At 41.7% G+C, this 19,796-nt stretch overlaps 1 protein-coding gene across 5 annotated transcripts in view; it reads right to left on the reverse strand.

Moving 5' to 3' along the window:
• Positions 1-959: 959 nt before the first annotated feature.
• Positions 960-19,796, reverse strand: part of tbc1d4 (TBC1 domain family, member 4) — a 37,552-nt gene continuing 18,715 nt past the window's right edge. Inside the window, exons 12-23 of one of the 5 annotated variants that reach the window (XM_081601270.1) lie at positions 18,582-18,796; positions 18,052-18,195; positions 14,689-14,846; positions 13,362-13,574; positions 11,429-11,590; positions 11,167-11,325; positions 9,920-10,020; positions 9,674-9,817; positions 6,805-6,964; positions 6,496-6,665; positions 5,534-5,710; positions 960-4,892 (exon numbers count right to left, since the gene is read on the reverse strand). In XM_081601270.1, coding sequence (XP_081457396.1) covers positions 4,662-4,892; positions 5,534-5,710; positions 6,496-6,665; positions 6,805-6,964; positions 9,674-9,817; positions 9,920-10,020; positions 11,167-11,325; positions 11,429-11,590; positions 13,362-13,574; positions 14,689-14,846; positions 18,052-18,195; positions 18,582-18,796 — 2,034 coding nt within the window. In that variant the 3' untranslated portion in view covers positions 960-4,661. Of the gene's footprint in view, positions 4,893-5,533; positions 5,711-6,495; positions 6,666-6,804; positions 6,965-9,673; positions 9,818-9,919; positions 10,021-11,166; positions 11,326-11,428; positions 11,591-13,361; positions 13,575-14,688; positions 14,847-18,051; positions 18,196-18,581; positions 18,800-18,937; positions 19,568-19,796 lie in introns of those variants that run through there. The other 4 variants (XM_008433579.3, XM_081601286.1, XM_081601277.1 and 1 more) reach the window with 4 other exon arrangements.

The raw sequence follows: 19,796 nt of genomic DNA on the forward strand, positions 1-19,796 counted from the left end.
AACAATAAAGCAAGAAAAATCCACATTAGATAGGTGTTCCCTTTGAGAAATTACAATACATTTACAATTTTCTATCAAAACCGGTGAAATCTGCCTCACAACTTCACCTGATTCTGAGCACGGAGAGGAACAAAGCGTTGAAGTGAAAACTCCAGCAACACTTGAAATAATGACTAATCAACTTTGCTGCTAATGGAGATTGTTACTAGGCATCCAAAGTGTTCAGTGGAGTCTTAACCTCACAAGACTTTAAGCTGTCATTTCGAGCTCCAAACGTGACTGGATTAAAACAATTCTGCCAAGAAGAGTGGGCCGAAACTCTCACACGGCGTTGATGACAAAGACTCACCATCAGTTATCACAAACACTGGAACGGAAGCAGACGGCAGGTTTGTGATTACTTTCATCAGGTCCTGTTGGCTCACATTGCGTTATTCCCCTTAGCAATCAAAACATCCTTTGAGAACGACAATCTGTATTCAGTCAGGTTAACTTTTTTTTTTTTTTTCTCCACAGTGAAATTAGGTTTGTCTGACATATTCAAGTGAGGGAAAATACTTTTTCACAGCGCTCTGTGACAGGACTTTCTCACAAACTAACACTTAAAACACGTGAAACTCATTGCTTCGTACAGAGCAGTGAGTCACGCATGGTCAGGAAGTCAACTATTTGATTCAATGTTAAACGTGTACAAGGCTAAATTTTGACTTCTACTGAGAGATTTTTTTTAATCTTCTTTTATACTTTCAGCTCAATGTGGAAATACGGTTTTATTTGCCCAAGTTGCTGATAAAAGAACAACTCCTAATGAAAAAAAAAAGCCTTTATATATGCTCTTTGTGGATGTCGGCTTACGCTGGTCTTTTAAGCGAGGTTAACTTGGAGCGCTAAAGGAACAGAATTTCTTTTATTTGAGCTCCTGATGGGAAGGAAATACACTGGGACATAAGGAGACGGGAAACAAGGCAAGCTGAGGTTTATTGATGTATTCAGGACAGTTTCTTTGCGTCAGTGTAGCCCTCATGTTGACAGTTTCAGAACAGTGATACAAACACTAGTTAGCAGTCGAGATGCTGACCCCAACAGGGAGACTCTTAGGCTGAACCTTCAACTCCGTAGATCACACACAGGGTTCCAATTCAGTCTGAAAAAGTATGAAATGTATTTTCATATACCCATCCACCCACTATGCACTTTTCCATTTGTTTTGCCGTCCTTCCCTCCGGTCAATTTTCCATAATTTTGACCTCTCGCTTTTCCGATTGTCCATTAATCTGTTTGTCTAACCATCCATTCATTTACCTTATTACCCATCCATCCATCCTGTTTTGTTTTTTTTATTTCCACATTAAAACCGTGTCAGGGGATTCTGACACGAAATGAACAGGAACCCTGCATATAGAGCATTGTGTAGCAAAATTAAATTTTAAAAAATTGTGTAATGATGATAAAAAGACCTGACATTGTTTTTTGTATCGCATACTCAAGTTTTTTAAACCAATATTTGGTATTTCTTCAAGTTACTGTTAAAAACAACATCTAGGGGAAAAAAAAAAGAAAAAAGAAGCGAGACAGATTTGGTGAAAAAGCCCATAAAATATGTAAAACACTGTGCATTTTGAATGAATTCGTTCATGTATCTCCAGGACATAAAGCACATCTTTGGTTCAATGGTCTGACATCTAAGATGCACGGATATTGCAGTAGTACAAACTACAGACAAAGGCTTAGTTTCCTCTCTACTGCATGCATCCATTAAAAGTTGTTGTTTTTTTTTTTTTTTTTTAAAAAGAGCCATTTGATATGTTTTGCTGGGTAAATCCATGCAGCTCATTTTTCAATACCAACTCAATCAAAAAACGAGACGCTCGTTTTCGCCGGGAACTTACGACCTTATTTACACGACGGCTAAAGACACTTTATGTGAATTAGTCGATATCGCTCGCATGTAAAGACGTGCGTATGATTGATAAACAAACGGATTGTACTGGCTGCCATTACCATACATCTTCTGGGACTCAAGTAACAGAATAAAAACTTTACACTCCAAACCAACACAAATGTGTCACTCGTCTCCCAGGGCAGGACGGCTGATGAACACCCTCTTGTTTCACGATAGAAGTCACCCTAATTTAATTGTAAAGAGTCCCCCCCACCCACCCCACCCCCCCACACACACCTTTAAAAGACGAGGACAAGTTTTCACTTGAATAAAAAGTGATGACGATGATTCAGACCTGGAGGTGGCAGAAAACAAAATCAAAGAGGGAGCCAGGGACAGAGCTTTAGAAGCATATAAACCGTCTGTCCAAACAGTCAACCACTTCACTGCAGTGTGTGTGTGTGTGTGTGTGTGTGTGTGTGTGTGTGTGTGTGTGTGTGTGTGTGTGTGTGTGTGTGCGTGTGTGCGTGTGTGTGTGTGTGTGTGTCCGTGTGTGTCGATGCAGTATATAAAACCCAAGACTCATTATCGTTGAGAGGTCAACTCAAGTGCCCTCAGGCTCATTTTAGCTCCTTTCTTATTTCTCTGCTAAACTAAACTCTTCAGTTTTGGACATATCCAATTGAAATATTGAGCATTTTGGAATTGCTTTCCAAAAGTATTCGTGCCCAGCAAACATTTCTGTACTCTGTCATGTTACAACTACAATTTATTAAATTTATCGCACAGATTATAGATAACCGACCAACGCAACGCAGAGGGTGATTTGGAAGTGATTGTTAAAATCGCTTATTTATTTTTAAAAAAAATCTGGAAAATGTGCTACGTACTTGATAAACTACAGATAGTTAATTATGTGATTCTGAAGGGAATTGGCTGTACCACAATTTATTCAGGGGTATCAGAGTAAACAAAGTCTACACTGCAAAAAAACAAAATCTCGCAAAGTATTTTTGGTCTAATTTTTAATGCAAGTATCTCAGAACCCTTGAAATGAGACAAAACTATCTTACAACTTTTTTAGCGAGATATAGAAGCTTATTCTAAGTCAATAATTCCTCTATATTTGTTCCAGTGGCATATTATTTCACTTATAATGTTAGAAAAACATCTTATTATAAGCGAAATAATCTCCCAGTGTAATAAATACACTTTTGTCAATATTGAGGAATTATTGATTTAAAACAAGCTTCAGTATCTTGCTGGAAAGTTGCTTGTAAGTTAGTTGTGTCTCATATCAAGTGTACTAAGACATTTGCACTAGAAACTAGACGAGACAGTAATACTTGGTAAGATTTTGTGTTTTTGCAGACACACTTTTTTTCTGTCAAATGGCACCTTTGACTTTCTGCAAGAGGATCTCCAGTCTGAAGGGGTTTTGCTCTCTCTGCATGGTTTGTATTTCCTCTTTTGTGCCTCGGTGGATTCAATCCAGGTACTCCAGCTTTCTCTCAGTCCAAAAACATGGCTGTTAGGTCAAATGTCAATTGTCTGTGTGTGTTGCTCTTTCCCAATACCTGATGGGAGAGAGTGGCGCACTCTCTCCCATCAGAGTTGGATGGATGAATGCTTCAATTTCCTTCTAATTCACAATTATATGCAAATTGCATTGATATGTCAAATTAAATCATGAAAAAACACATCATAGTCGTCACTGAGACAATGTGAAACAGTTCCGACAGCTACGAATACTTCTGAGAGGCGCTGCAGAAACTAAACCGGTACTGCCTTGCAGGGCTTTTTTCTTTCTTTCTTTCGTTTGTTTTTTTTTTTTTTTTTTAAGTGCAGCAGTGTGTACATTCAGATCCCGTCTTCACCTCGGTCTGTTTAGTCTGCGCCTCCCGGGGAGCGCGAGCTGTGCCTCGAAGTCTGAAGGCGGTGCTAAAAGAGAGACGACTGGCGCGGCCGGCGTCTTACAGGAAGCCGAGGCGGCAGGCGACCTCACATCCTGCCCGAGATCTGGAAGAGATGTTTCTCGAGAAGAAACGGCACTCTGAGCGATCTCTAGCGATGCTGCACTCTAGTTCTGCTGAAGAGTGACGCCAACGGTCGCGGAGAGAGAACGAACGCGATTAGAACGACCCACGAGGAGATGTCACATTCATTAAAAACTTCAAGTGATTAAAATGTAATAAAGCGAAGCTTTCATTGGAGACGAACGTGTAAAAGAACAACAAAATGCTGCCCCCGATCAGACACTGGTAATGGCTGTAAATAGACCTCGCAAGGTCTGAAAAAAATGAAGTCTCAACAGGCAGCTTCTGTGGAGTTACTCTTGTTAGGCAGTAAGATACATCCAGGCAGTGCGAACAAGGAAATTCCCCCATGAATAGAGCCAAAACATCCGGCCACTGCAGGACGGCGTGGCCGTTGGTTCTACCTCCAAACGGGTCGTGAATGAGATGAGAGAAACATTGGCTTTTCTGCGCTGTGGAAACCCTGAAACCATCCTCCCACCACTCTTTTTATCTGCTCATCAAACAAAACCGAGATGTTTCCCCATGCTGTCTGTCTGTCTCAAGACTTCAAACATTTACAAAACGCCGCCACACTTCATCACAGAAGTAAAGTGGAGCTCGTCGGCTTTCCACTGAGCAGTCTTCACTTGACAGTTTGTGGATCTGAGTCGCTGCATCTGCCCGAACGCAGCCAATGCCTCCTCCAGCCCCCCTCCCCTTGTTGCCCCCCCACCACCCCCACCTACTCCCTCCTGTTGCCATCAGGGCTTCTTGGCTGCGGTTTTGGCTTTCCCATTGGGTCCTGTTTTGATCTGGGTCATCTCCACATCTGTCAGGGCGTCGGAGGGAAGGCTGGAGCGCATGCGTTCAACGGTCCTCTGGTAGGCTGCCCTCTCTTGCTCCAGGGAGCGAATCATGTGCTTCATTTTGCTCTCCCGAGAGAGGAAGCTCTCCACGCTCGTCTCCAGAGTCTGAATCTTCTGTCTTGCAGCCTGCATGACAGAGAGAAAGCACCTCAGTCAGGCGCTGTTGCAAAACGGACACTCAAATCTGAAAATCTTGATGACTGCAACACAAGGTGTATTACAAGGTGTGCAATTTCTCTCCGCAGCCCGGGAGGATAATGTCAGTAATCGGCATAATGCATCTGAATGTACATTTCATCCACGTTCTTGAAATAACTTGTTGAGTTTTATAGGAGTCAAAAACCAAGTCCAAGTCCAAAACATTGACCCTCTAGTGATTTTCTCTCGTTACAATCAGACATGAGAGCGCCTGAAGAACTTTCAAACCTCTGTTAATATGAAGCTCATCAGGTGCGACTTTATCAGTCCTCCTCCACAGATTCACACTTCACTGAAATGATTGAAGTACGTGGAGAACATAACAGCTCTCAGGCCTTTTGTTTCTTCAACAGTCTCTCATTGCCGCTGTGTTTTCCACTGATGTATTAGTGCCATCTACAGGCAACCAGAGGCAATGACATTTTTGCAATTACACACAGCTTCTTCTAGATTGCACAAATTGGCATTGCTTTTTTAACAAATCGTGACTCTGTGCACAAGAATATATCCTCTCAACAGTATTCTGGTTTACCATTTAAACATGCGATGTTGCACTTTATTTTACTTACTTGAAGTTTTTCCAGCAGATCCATGTTCTGTTTCTTCAGCTGCACGTTCGTCTTCTCTAATTTGTCGAGGCGCTCCGAGTCGTCGGGCGGCGGCCCGGCGTCCAACATCTCATCCTGCAGGACGTGGTACTCGACCTCATATGCGTGCAGCTGCTTGGAGATGTCCATCTCCATCACCTAGTGATCCAGAATGAGCTGCAGTGAGGTTGCTTATCCTTAACTTACATTTTTCTACACTTCTTTGTTTGCACCAATGCTTCAGACATATAAAGCCTGGAAATAAATTGTGTATTGCAATAGCCTTGCTTTGTTTGTAAAACATTAGATTTTCAGGGGGCACACCTGTTGAATTTAAAGATGTCTAAAGTACAAAAACATATGACATTGCTCTTTTCTATCAGTAGTCAGTCAAACTACTGAAGGGTATCATGCTGGAATTAAAGTATGCAGTTTATATGTAAACCAAAATAGAAACATCTGCAATTGTTGAGCTATTTTGGACTTTTGTTCTTTATACAGACAAGACTTTTCAAGATTCTCTCGGAAAGCAATGACAGGTCCTATTGAAAATTTAAAAATGATCCATTTGGAGATGCAGCAGATGTGCTCTAGTCAGACGAAACCAAAACTGAACTTTCTGGTCTGGACCCAAAGTAAAGTGTTGTGGTGGCAGAATCATGCTGTGGGAATCATTTCAATTAGTAAGACAAAAAATATTCCCCGTCTTGATCCACTAAAAAAAAAAGAAAAAAAGAAATCCCAATAAAATTACACAGAAACTTGTGCAAGGGGTGTGAAAACTTTTACATAAAACACATGTAATTGCATGTATACTTTATTGTTTTTTTTTTTATATTCGTGTTCTGTGTTCATCTTCACAAGTCGGCAAAACCAAAACAGATGCGAGAAAATTGGAGTATTACTTTTGCATAGATGCGTTGCATTGAATCCCTTTACGGTACCTTGGTAATGGCTTGCTCCATCTGTGTCTGTGTGAGCGTGGGGAGTGTCGTTTTCAGATAGTCCACGATGCTCTCAAAGCTGTCGCACGCCACTATCTCCCTCTCATGGCTGCTCAGCAGACAGAGGGCCACTTTAAAGATCACCTCAGTACCTTGTACAAACACTAGATCTAATCACACAAACAAAAAACAAAAAAGAAGCAGCATCAAAAAAGTGTTAATGTAATCTCCAACACAAATGCCTCAGCAGATATAATTCTGCTGAGGCACTTGGCTGCAATCAAGAGACCCCACTGTTCTGGGCTTTACCAAAGATGCGAGACACGAAGCCGAGGGGGAACTGCGAGGCGAAGAGGGTGAGGAACCAAGGTGCGGCGTAGAGGCTCGGCCCGATCTCGTACTCCTCCAGGTGATTGTAAAGGTCCCGGTGGTAGTCGTGCAGCAGCCTGGAGAGCTGGTACATCTGAATCTGGAGCACAACAGAGACGAAAAAGGCAACATCAGGTCAGAACAAACTGGTAGAACTGGATCTGGAAGAGACAAGGTTTCCAAAAGAAATCCAAGAATCAATGAAGGTTTTTTTTTTTTTTTTTTTTCCTCCCCCATTGAACCAAGGCGCTGGTAAAGTGAAAGCAGTGTTGCTTAAAGGACTTGCTCAGACAAGGCCGTGCGTCTGATGAGCTGCAATAACTCTTTTTACAGTCTGAGACAGCAAAGAGCAAAGACAGGAGAAGCAGAAGTTAGCTCGGGCTAAAATTAGACTCTCTGCTTTTACAATTTCCTCAAGTAACAAAGAAGACCAGCTATACCTGAACCTCCTCCCGAAGCGCAAAGGAAACAGCACAAATATGTCAGGGAACTTCTTTAAAGACCAAAACTGCTGCAGGGAGGGAAACGGCAAGCTTCTGCTCGGCTGAACGGTTACCTGGAGGAGATTAAACATTACCCCCCCTGTCGATGCTTCAACTATGGTGAGGTCAGCTGATGTTTAACTGGAGCTAACAGAGCAGGTGTGGTCTGACGGAGAGGTGGAGACATGCTGCTGCCAGCAAAGCAAACCAATAAAAGGTGACAGGCGGATGACCGCTATAAAACGAACGGAGGAGCACGCTGTGCATGGTTTTAAACAGGAAGTAAATGTGTTTGTTTTCTTGTGTGTGTCTGTGCATTCGAAACAAAAAAAATGGAATCTGCACTTGTGACTCCCGTCAAAAGCAATTTTAAAAAAGACAATAAAGACAAAAAGCATAAAACTGTAAGGAAATATTTTGAAGTGGTATTTTTGTACACAAAGTTGACACACGTTTGGTTAAAATGAAACATCAACTCAGAAAGAATTCCTGCACATTCTCAAGCGTGTGATGGCATTACATAAGAAAACTGAACGCTGCGTTTCATCAGCTTGTCTTCAGGATCAGGCGCTGTAGTTCTTGCATTAAAACGTTTCAGTGTTTTATCCATGGCATAATACCTAAAATATTTAAACTATGGAGCAGGTCTGGACTGCTGGTGTGCAAACTCAGGTTCTGGGCTGTTCTGTTACGCTGTGATGCTGCTGGATGAGAGGATACGATGCTCTAAATGCGCATTATTCCTAGGAAATAAATTGAAGCCATGTGCATTTATTGGATAACAGTACTGGTTATAATGCAAACCACATTGTGCCTTTCCTCTTCTGCTTGGAGAATGCAGGACCAAGTGAAGAAGTAGTTAAATGTTTATTTGTTTACACAAAGAATAATTGTCTTTCAGTCTCATAAAGACTGTAATGGTTCTGTCCCATTATTTTCTAAGCGTTTAATTTGTTTGTGAACAATGTTATGGAAAACTCAGCAGAGATTTTTTTTTTTTATGAACAATTTTCAATGCGTAAAAATCTTAATGATTCACTATTAATTATTGCAAACAGAGCTATTAGTTACTGAGGGAAAATTCTTTTGTTCAATGATACTATGAAACAGTTTTTTTTTTTTTTTACTTTTTTTTTTTATTGTAATCAATATCAGCAGCAGCCTTTATCGAGTATTTGTGACAAAATGCCCAAAGTGGCCAAACGGCAAGCAGGAATTTCAACAGGAAGGTCAGAACCTGAACCCTTTGGCGATGTTCACATCCCTGCTGTTCATCCATCATGACTCATCAGGCGCTCAGCCGTCTGACAAAACTGTCCCTGCAGTGGTTTGTAAAAGTATTCATACCATTGGAGCATTTTTTTTATTTATTTTGCTTAGGGCCAGAACTTTAATGTGCTAATTTTGATTAATTAATTACATACATAGATTTTAACGTGTTAAAAGTTTTGACACATTTTTTTTTTCAGTTTTACATATAAAAGTTCCGACTGGAACCTTTATGTTTGCGTTTCTGGTATGCCCCTAAATGCGACGCACAAGCGACATCCGCAAACAAAGCAAAAGACAACAAAGCCGCTTGTCTTGGACCCCTGAGGGTTCATTTTTGCCTCAATAAATAACCCGATGGGACTCTGGAAGAGGCTATTGTTGAATATGTTGTGCATAAAGGAGTCGGACGGTAACCAGAGCTACTCAAGCCTGAAATGCCATCTAAATGCAAAACGTGTTGCTGCAGCACAGACGTACCCAGCACTAATGTGAGTGTCCACAGTGCACATTTCTAAAGAAGTTTTTTTTTTTTTCCAAAGAAGTTCCCTGAATGCTGGATGGATATAATGGAGCTTTTGCCCGAATCTGATGGTTAAATAATACAAATAACAGATGAAAAACAACAAATCTCTTTGATGTTCAGCTCCTACGTCTATTTATTCAATAATGTAGCCACAAATAAAGGGTTTTTGAATTAAAGATGTTGCTTAATTTATCAATATATGGTCTTCAATCAAATTGTGATTAGTTATTTACTGACCTTGCAATTAAATTAAAATCAAGTGCCACGACTAATTTTGTGACAGTACAAACACAAACTTTGATCAATTGTATTTATTATGTGAAAGACTAAAGCAAAGTAGTCCATGGTTGAGAATAGTGGATCTTTTTCAAGACTTTTTGGTTTAATAACAGTAAAATAAAAATCCTAAACATGCAGAAAAGGGAATATATATATAGGTCAGTATTGATGTGAAAAATATTTCTGTGCACGCATGAGTTTGCTTTTGTTCGAGCGGCATGTCAAAGCAGCCGATCAGTGTGTCCGCGCTGACCTGCAGTGAAACCATGTCGGGTCGGTACTGCCGCCTGATGCCCAGGTCGTACATCAGGAACTTCAGCATGTCGAAAGCTTGCTCTTCCTTCATGTGGAGCAGCAGCACTCCGGCCACAAAGCTGATGCCCTGGCAGTAGCCAACCTGTGGAGAACAAATAGGAAAAGGACAATTCATAATGACATTGAGGAGATTCTTTACTTTGAATGTTTCTGCGAGGAGAGCAAAAAGGATTACAGCGTGTACCTCTGTGTCCATCAGAGAGTACGCCTTCAGCAAATTGTAGAGGGAAAGTTGGCCCGCTCCAAGTTGGGCCGAGAAGTACTGGTGGGTGGGGAAGGTCCGGCCTGAGGAGGGAGTTGGATTTACAACTTTTGTTATAAGCTTTTGTTATAAAAACAGTGCTCCGTGTGAGAACTTAATAAAATATTTGCTGTTTGTAATTTTATGCACCACTGAGTAGTAGGACCACAGTTTCAGCTTTCCCCTTAAATTTATTCTACATCGAAGTCCATTTTACCGTGCGCAGCTTGCAGACCTAACATAGGAAGCGCCTGTTGGGTTTTTAATCTAACCAATCGAGGTAATCACTCACAATATAAGTGGCTTTTACCCTTTTATTGTTGTAGATAATCCAAGGGACTGTATTTGCTGCTGCACCTTCTTCCAGGCAGCTGCTGGTTTAGTGAGGAGTGGCACAAAGAGCAGCTGAAACACTAGTCTTTAAATCTCACGGTGGTGAAATTCAAGTACGAAGTTCATAAACTTTTAAATAAGCTGTATTATCAACAAATTAAAGCAGAAAGTAGACGTGTACATTTTAGACAAGCACTTCAGAAGATTTGAGACAAATCCTGGAACCATCCGGACTGTGAGTCAAGTTGGAAAGAATTTAGTTTTTAATTTAAACCATGTGTTGGAGTATTCTATGGACTTAGAGAAAATAGTCATTTCTGCTACTGTAACTTTAAGTGTGCAGCTTAAGAAATGTAAAGGGCATTCAAATTCAGTTCAAATGTGGTTAAGTTAACCATTAAATTAAATACTCAAGAAATTAGCTCCGCAGCAGATTTGTATTTGTGTTTTAAATTCAACATATTAACTAAATCTCCACCCCCTGTGTAGAATAAAACATGACTTTCTTCCTATAATTGTAGCAAAAAGAGAAGCATCAACTTCCACGTGCCTCCTTTGTTTTCAGGTGCTTTTGAAAGCTACGCTACAATCCTCATCCGACTTCCTCACATCTCTCTCTTTTCTTCCTAACGCAAAGAAATGTTTGCGCAACTCTTTGTGAGGAAAATCAGTCACAATAAACCTATAAACAAGACACGCAGAAAGCCTTATTTCTGTTTCTTGTAGATTTTGAACTTAAAGATGTCGCTTCTGCCTGCAGTGGGGGCATTGATGAGAATATTTCCCCTTTTTGTCGTGTTCAATCCTAGTGGGGCCGTGCGGTAAAGCGGAGGTCACGCAACGGTGAGCATGCCCACCTAAGTCCACCAGAATGGCGTGCTGCTGTGCGGTGAGCTGCTTCAGCAGGTCGTAGTAGGGGGTGTCTGGAGCTTGCTGGCGCTGGGGCAGCCTGTGCTGCAGCCGATGCTGATGGGAAAGGAGCAACCAAACCTCCCCACGTCGGCTCTTTGGAACTCCTGGAGAGAAACAAACAAATAAATCAAGTATAAGGTAAGGTAACATTTAATAACGCCAGTCTTTTAAAGTGCATTTCAATCCACCCACGCACTTCCCTCTCACCCTGGCAGATGGCTCTGTATATGTCCTCCTTGTCCTGCGGGTTTGTGGTTCTGCCTGGAGCCGTTAGTTTTCTCTCCCAGAGCGCCTGAGCTTCCTTGGGGCAGGTACACACTTCCTGGTAGTTGAGCTTCATTTTGCGGACGTGCAGCTCATCTCGACTCGCTTCGGTTGAATTAGGAGGTACGAAAAACAGATAAGCGAACAAACTGAACATCGCTTCGCTGAAGAGGGCATAAAAAGGGACAGGCAAAAACCACCAGGAGATGATGCAGACTGAGATGGAAACACGAGACACAAAAGCCACAATAACACCAAATAGAAACCAGATTATTCTAAAGACTTGATCGTAGTGATGAAGGGAACGGAAGGATAATAAAAAAAAAGTTGGTCACCCCCCACTGCCAACCCCATGACATGCAGAAGAAAAAATAAATAAAAAGGAAAGATGAGTTGAATGACTCTTGCAGCTAGCCACTAGTATCATGCAAAACTTCTTCCCTGATCCCAGAGGCTTCAGTTATAATGCTTACCTTCTACAGAAAACAGTTTTGCACTGTAAGGTCCTCAGACCAGCATTGACGTCAAAATATCAGACAAACAAAAGGAGATGTGTTGGTGTTGGATTAAAGTGCATTAAAGTGATGCGCTCTGTTCTTTGTGTGTGTGTATTTTGAGATATGCATGCATCAAAATATTATGTTCAGACACTCATTGCTGCTGAGACCTAATTCTGCATACGTCTATTGAGAAGTGCAGTCCAAGATGCCATTTATTTTTGATGAATGGCATCTAAGAGAGCTGGACTGTATCCTAAAAATAAAACATTCTAATTTTTTTTTATTGTTCCTTCCGAATAACGTAGATTAACTGTCTTGTTCTTGGTGCTACATCAGCAGCAACTGCTTCCTTGAATTCAGAAATATTTTTCCACCGTGTCTCTGTTAAAACCTTATGAGTACAACAGGAACTGATCAATTGTAAAAACAAAGCGAGATTTTCAGCTGCTTCCAATCACTGCCATTTAGTTAATAATCACTGTATGATTTCTGTAATTTAGTGACACAAATTTGAGAAGAAACATGATGAATCATATTAAGAGTAACAATGCTGGTCAGAACCTGGGCAAAAAAAATAAAATTAAAATTACACAAACTAACCTGAAATTAGTCTTTTGTCTCAAGAGGCCATTCACTGCTGTGGCTGACTGAGATTTCCACAGAGTGTTTTGAAATAACTGCGTACATCTGTTAGATTTCTACACTATTTCACCATTTCTTAGACGTTTTACCTCGAGAGTGACATTTTCATTACCTACACGCTGCAAATCATCACAACTGTCAGAAATAAAAGTATGAAACATCAGTGTGTGTGCATAATGCGATTCACTCAGTAGACCGAGTTTGAATAAATTAACTTTTCAACAATATCTAAATTTATTGAATACTGTACATCTACTGTAAATCTTTAGTTCACAAACTCACATTCAAGCTGGAGAGTTTGTTGACACTTTCCTCTTAGGATGCTGTTGTGCTAACCAGGTCTGATATCCAGGTCTGGATTTCAAACACAACATCATTGCTCCTTGCTCACTATTGGCTTATTTCTCAGCTGCCTTGTGCTTGCTCTTTTTTTTTATTGAGTTTTTATTTATACTTTAAATGAAAATTAATATAAGTATCATAAGCTAAAACCTGATTTATGATCTTTAAGCTGTACTGGTGCAATGAAACTTTTTTATAAAGCATGTTGCAGTTTTTACAAACTGAACACTACTAGTGAGGAAAAAAAAAACATACACACAAAAGTGTAATTCCTGTTTTAGCAAGTATGAGGTCATCATTAGCACCATGTGTCCTTCATGTGACCGGCAAAGAATGCGCTCCAGGCTTAAAATGCCACTTTTTGGTGCGGTGGAGAAGGGATTTACGCTCACCTTCCAACCTCTGATTCTCCTTTTCCATGCGCAGCAGCAGGATCTGCTGGTGGATGGCAGTTTTCCAGAGAGCTCTGTAATCGGCTCCCGTCTTCTTGGGCTTCTTGTCGGCCGGCTGATCGGACGCCGGGGACAGAAGGCGCCTCAGATGGTCCCGACCCGGGTCCGAGGCACGAGGAGACAGAGGCAGCAGCTCTGTGGCGTCAGAGCCGTCTGCAAAAAGTGAGTTAACACATGAACGCGTGCTTAAAATTCACTTTGCTTTGCCATATAACAATAAGTTTGATTTACTAGCAGTGTTGAGTCCACAGAGGGTTTTAGAGGATAGAGAGAGCAGCTCCACACAGCTGCTTTTAATTTAGGATTTGTTGTCTCGAGTGGTTCTCAGCGATTAAAAGCACCTGCTTTCACACACACACACAAAAATACTGACAAAAGTATTTAACTTATTCCAAAACTGACAGAAAAAATGGAGCATTTTGAAGTAAACGGGAATGTTTCCTGAACCGAGGGGATATTCAGAGTCAGAAACACAAAGACAAGATAGCAAATTAAAATCAGAAGGAGATGGATTTAACTGTTGCCTTGTCTCACTGATAAACAGTAATGGATCTGACTCTCACTGTGGTTAGTCCAAGAGATGGCTTTGTAACCCTTTCAGTGACTTTGTTTCTTATCAGTGTTTCAAGTTTTTTAGTTTAGGGAACGGTATGTTTCTTTTTGGGACGTCAAAGTCTTCTTCATGTTGCCAAACAGAATCTATTGGGTTACAGGTCAGGTCTGCATGTGGCTAGAGAAACTGAAGGGGGAAAAAAATTAACTCCTTGTAAGTATTTACTACATTAATGTGTAATCTTTTGCAAAGACGTCTGCTGTGGTTAGTTTGTTTAACTGGAATTACTATTGCAGTCTTTAGAAGTTGTAGCATTTATTTATATTTCATTTCATATTGATTTACAAAAGGAAAATCTCACCGAGACACAAAACAAAATATTGTCTAAAAGCAGAACTTTTGTATTGCAGAAAACATTTTCTGTGCGCTACTCAGAGAACCGATATGAAACTGAGTGAAATGACAAAAACATATCTCAATAACTGTAGTAATAAAGCTGTATTTTTTTGGACTATCAGCCAAACTCTGCGCATATTATCAAAGTACATTAGCTTAATAACTCTGTCATTACACTGACAACATTTGCCCACAATATTCATGATACAAAATTTTCCTGTCGGTACACTGGTATCTTTCATTAAAGCAGAGGACGCCGATTACATGTTGCACATAATGAATCCTTGCAGAACAGCTTAAAGGATCATGTTACCACACCTGTGTCCTGCATAGATGCAGATGGCTTGATCATGGGTGACGCGACCCGCAGGAAGATCTTCTGTCTCCAGGAGACCCTGCGTGGGGTCAGAGGGAGACCTCCGCTCAGAGAGTCATTGCTGCAGCTTGACAACGTCCTTTTCCTGCCTTCTCCATTGCTACAAGAAAGAAAGAAAGGACAGATGTGTCAGAGACACCCGATGAAGGAGTCAGGTGTCACATTACACCAACTCTCTTCAACCCCTCTAATGATGGCAGACACAAACCAAACACAAGCACGACAGGAGAACCCGTCCAGCTTTACGGGACAGTTCAGTTCATAAGTGGTGAAGCTGAATCTTCCGAAAAAACAGCAGCCGCACACCGATTCCCCAGTGTCCATGTTAATAAAGCAGCGGTAAACAGAAGAGACATCGGCCACGGCCGAGGCGCATGCATTTCTGTTCTTTCTGAAAAAGAAGATGACTGTCAGCGAAGGAGAAGAGGCCGGTGATGAGAGTTTCTGAAAAGCTTTACGCTCGCAATCTGTTTGCAGACATCCCAGCTGTAGAGATACAATCCAATGCAGTCTGACAGAAGTGGGTGAACGCAAACCTTCACCATCCTGGTTGCTAGAATATGTAAAAACTTTTATGAATCCATTTCTATAAGACCATGGGAGGGGAGGGGAGGGGAGAGGTCTGCGGCACAGCAAAGAGCAAAGGTGAAGGTCCTGCAAAGCGTGCGCTTGGTCAGATGTTCGGACTAAGCCCACAGTTATCTCAGAATGCCGTCCTGCACCTTTCATTGACGTGGAGGAATTTATTTGCACAATATTTATTCTGCACAAATACATTTGAATATGTTAAAAGTCAAATTTATTGTTTCTTTGCTTAATCTTATAAATTGTACCTGTAAATAATTTTCCCTGACACTATGAGGTTTTTGGAAAATGAATTCAAAGAGTGACAAACATTCACAATAACTAAAGCCTTTAATGGAACAGGTTAGATCTTAAACAGCAAAATGATTTCCAAAAATGAGAAAAAAATAAAAATAAAAATAACAAAGAGAAATAATTATTTCAACCTCTTGCTGTTAGTCACAAAACGCTTGAGCAATCAGCAAGCATTGTCAGAACACAAAAACCTGCCTGAACATGTGAGCAATGGGAAACAGGAAGTGACCTTGGTTCAAAACTAATGTCAATGAACACAAACAATCCGGCTCTGACTGCTACTCCATGCATGCCCCAGTCACTCCTTCAAATTCCTCCCTTGACACATTTACTCTAATGTTTCTCTGTTGTTAACTCAAGCAGGGCGTCGTCAGAAAAAGCTTTGGCTGCCAAAAGGGTCAATCAGAAAGAAAACCTCAGAGGGGACGAGTCATATTCAGCACATTCAAAAACCGAGGCTGAAACATCTGACCCATAATCTGGGAGCAACGCAGTTCGAGAATTAGAAAAGCTGTCTTGACTCTTCGGATGCCGCCGTGGAGTCTGGCTGCTCGGAGAGCAAACAACACCTCCTGTGGAAGTAATGCAGCACAGCGGCCCGCTGCGCTGCATCTCATTTATAATGGAAATGTTGACCTTTACTTTCTGTCACCCAGACATCTGAGGAGACAGAACCCACTTCTCAGACACACCGAGGTTTATCCTGCTTTCACTGAAGAACCAAACACGGTCACTGACTGGCCAAAGGTTACCGACGACAACCTTCCAAAATGAGAAAAAAAAGAAAAAAAGAAGAAAATTGCAAAGCTTGTTAGGTTTTAAATTGTGCAGCATCTTGCAAAAAAAAAATTACTTCACATCTTGTTTTGTTTAAACCAAAAACTTCAATGTGTTTCATGGTACCGATGAACAACAAAGTGCTACACTGTTGTGAAGTGGAAGGAAGGTGGCATGGTTGGTTTGAAATATATTTTACAAATAAAAACCAGAAAAGTGTTATTTACTCTGCTACCTCTAAATAAAATCTAGTGCACCCGTCTGGAAAATGGAGTTCACCTGAATGTGATTTAAAGTCAGCATAAATACAACAGCTCCTAGAGAACATCAAGGAACATTCAGCATCATGAAGATGCAGCAGCCTACAGTTCAGGGAGAAAGTGCTGGGAGAGTTACATGCAGGTTTGGGTTATAAAACAATACCCCGAGCTTTGAACACATCAGAGAGCAACCTTTTAAAGAGTTTTTACTGCAAAACTGTAAAACCTAAAATGGACGTGGTGGACGTCCGCTTCCACTCACAGACCCATCTGGTGATAGGATAAGTATTAGTCCTGTAATCCTCTAATCTGAGCTTTCTGGAAGAAAGTCACTGTTGAATGAAGCCTTTGCAAAGACCAAAGGCAAACAGATAGAAGAAGGTGAGCTAGATGGATAAGAACAAAACTGAACTTTTGAACTAAGAAGTAAAACGCAATCACCATCGCCGTGGTGATACACTGTGAAGGTGTTATGTTGTGGGGATGCAGTGGCAGCTGGTCCATAGGGGGCGCTGCCCTCCCTGATGTGGAGGAGGGGCAGAATCTAAAAATAATCTATAGACATGATTAAAAAAAAATTATTTTCCTTAATTTAAAGATTTATAGAACCTCATCACCAAACTGACTCTCGTTCATCAGTGAATTTTCCCGACAGATTCCCATCAGATAAAGCTTTTGGGGACAAACCAAAATAATTTGCAGCCATATTTGCAGAGAAAGTATTGGTCACAGGGAATGAACACAGATTAACTCCGTATCTCAGTTTCGACCCTTTTTACTAATGAAAAAGGGTCAAAAACGACTTGTTGATTTCCTTCCATTTCTACAATAATGTGATGCTTTGTGTTAGTCTATCACAAAAATAAAACAAAAATCCCAATAAAATACGCTTTGTTTTAGCCTGGAAAAAAAAAAAGCTTTAGTGGTGCCGATATTTTTGCAAAGTACTGTCACATCAGAAGAACGAAATGCAGTTAATGACATTTGTTCATTTCGGTGAAACACGCAGGAGTTTGCCGTGCAAAAAAGCTTTAGACGCACATGCAAATGAAACAGAAGGAGGATGTATCAATATCCCGCTCTAAACGGGAAGAAGGCCGGTCCATCTGCAGAGCCGAGAGGAGGGTTAAAAAAATTATTTAAAAAAAATCTTGAAATCCGGGAAACGAGAACAATAAGTTTGTGTTTATGTTGAGGAGAAGTTGAAAAGAGGCTGGATAGTAGAGCTGCGAGTTACAAAGATTCAGCCAACACGGATTATGGCTACTGCCATCCCAGCAACAGGTCAGCTGTTCCCATCCCACAGAAGTCATATCCTTCATCACCAGCTGTCTGTTTGTGCAAGGGAGGGGGGCGGGTGGTCCGAACCCCCCTCGCCCCTCCGCTCACCTCTTGAAGCTCCCACTGTCCGTCAGGGAGCCCAGCGAACCCTGGTAAAAGCTTTTCAGGAAAGTGGGAGCGGAGAAGGTGGAGGGGAGGCTGAAGGAGGACTCCCCCTCTGAAATGCTGCGAGTTCTGGACACGGCCACGTGACTGGGGCAGGCCCAGCGTGAAACGCCCACAAATAAAATCATTAAAAAAAAGAGAACAAAGATTACATAAAGGAAAGGAAAACAGTGAGAAATGCATGTGGGTCCAAAACACTGACAGGAAACCTGTGGTGCTATTGTTTCAGAGGACAGCAGGGGGATGAGGGGAGCAGACTGATCAAAGTGCTGCAAATAGATTACATTGTGTGTGCAGGAATCTTTTGTTAGTTTTAAAGTGATTAGGGAGATTAACTGTTAAAAAAAAAATCAACCAAATCTCAAAGCTAATCACAACAGTTAAAAAAAACTGCAAAATGTGCAAAAGATTAATTCCTAAATGTGTAAAAAATAAAAAATGCACAAAATGACCAACTGTTTCAGGTACTTTACCTGGTCTGCAGCAGCTCTGGGTTGACGGAGTGCTGCCTGCGGAGTGGCGCCTGTTTGGTCTGGTTGGCCGGCTGGCTCTCGAAGGAGATGCGCTTCCTCACCGGCGGGTGGCTGAAGGTGTGAGCACGCCGACGGAACTGCGGCCCGGATTCCAGCTCGTCGTCCGGGAAGGCGGGAGGCGAACCTGGCGGAGAGTGACCGGGAGACTCCTCATCCTGCTGGTTGGGACAAAATGCGAGATGTTTGTATGCGTGTTTGCCGCACTCAGGCTGCAGATGTACCAAAAAATATTCTGCATAGCACGACACAAACCCACAAAAAAAAAAAAAGTTGTTGGAAATGAAATCTGCACTCACCTATTTCCTCACGGTTAAACTGACTCCACTCTCAACTTCTCCACTCGCCACTATTGAACTCTGTGCCTCATGCCTGCTGGTACAACTCCCACATCTATTGTATTCTAATGGATGATGTCCTATGACTCGGAGCATCGCACGCGATTGGCGGGGAGGACCTCACTGGTAGCAAGTCAGCACAAAAACCCTCCAATCTGCTCCTGTCCTGCCGTCACAGACCTCCCCCCTCTTGACTCCTGTCACCACGCTGGACACGCAGTGACATTTGTGCTGCCAGTTCCTACACAAACCCCTTCCATTTCAGTGCAGAGCAGAGCTGCACAATGAACTCGCCTTTAATGAGGCTGTAAACAGAGGCTCACTTCCGCGTCTCTCTGTGTCATGATGAGGCTGAGCGGACAATGCGACAGACGGATCTCGGCTGAAGTACAACTGGACATCCTGAGCGTCGTTTCCTGCTCGCTTTTACATCCCATCCTCGTAATGAGGCCCTCCGCAAAACGCCTCGACGCAAACAGGTTTATCTGACCCCAGACGACGTTACTTGGGAAAGAATCTCTTTTGTCTTCTACTGGGTAATGTAGAACTTTTCTGAGGAACTGTAAATCTGATTGAAGTATGCAAGGCAAAAAAAATAAAAAATAAATAAAATCTGCGGCGGCTCACAGATTCTGAGAAGGTAGAAGATATGTAGCGACGATAAAAGAGTGAATGGAGTCTGAATTTCCTCAACCTGGCAGCTCCAGCTTTACTGAATCTGACACAAAGAGTTTGAAGCAGGAGGCAATCTGGGTCATATCGGCAGATCTGAAGCGGAGGCTCTGCCGAGCTTCTGGAGATGTTGCCGAGAATTTTTTCG

Source organism: Poecilia reticulata, chromosome 2 (assembly GCF_904066995.2).
Source record: "Poecilia reticulata chromosome 2, P_reticulata-male-v2, whole genome shotgun sequence".
NCBI classification, from domain to species: domain Eukaryota; kingdom Metazoa; phylum Chordata; class Actinopteri; order Cyprinodontiformes; family Poeciliidae; genus Poecilia; species Poecilia reticulata.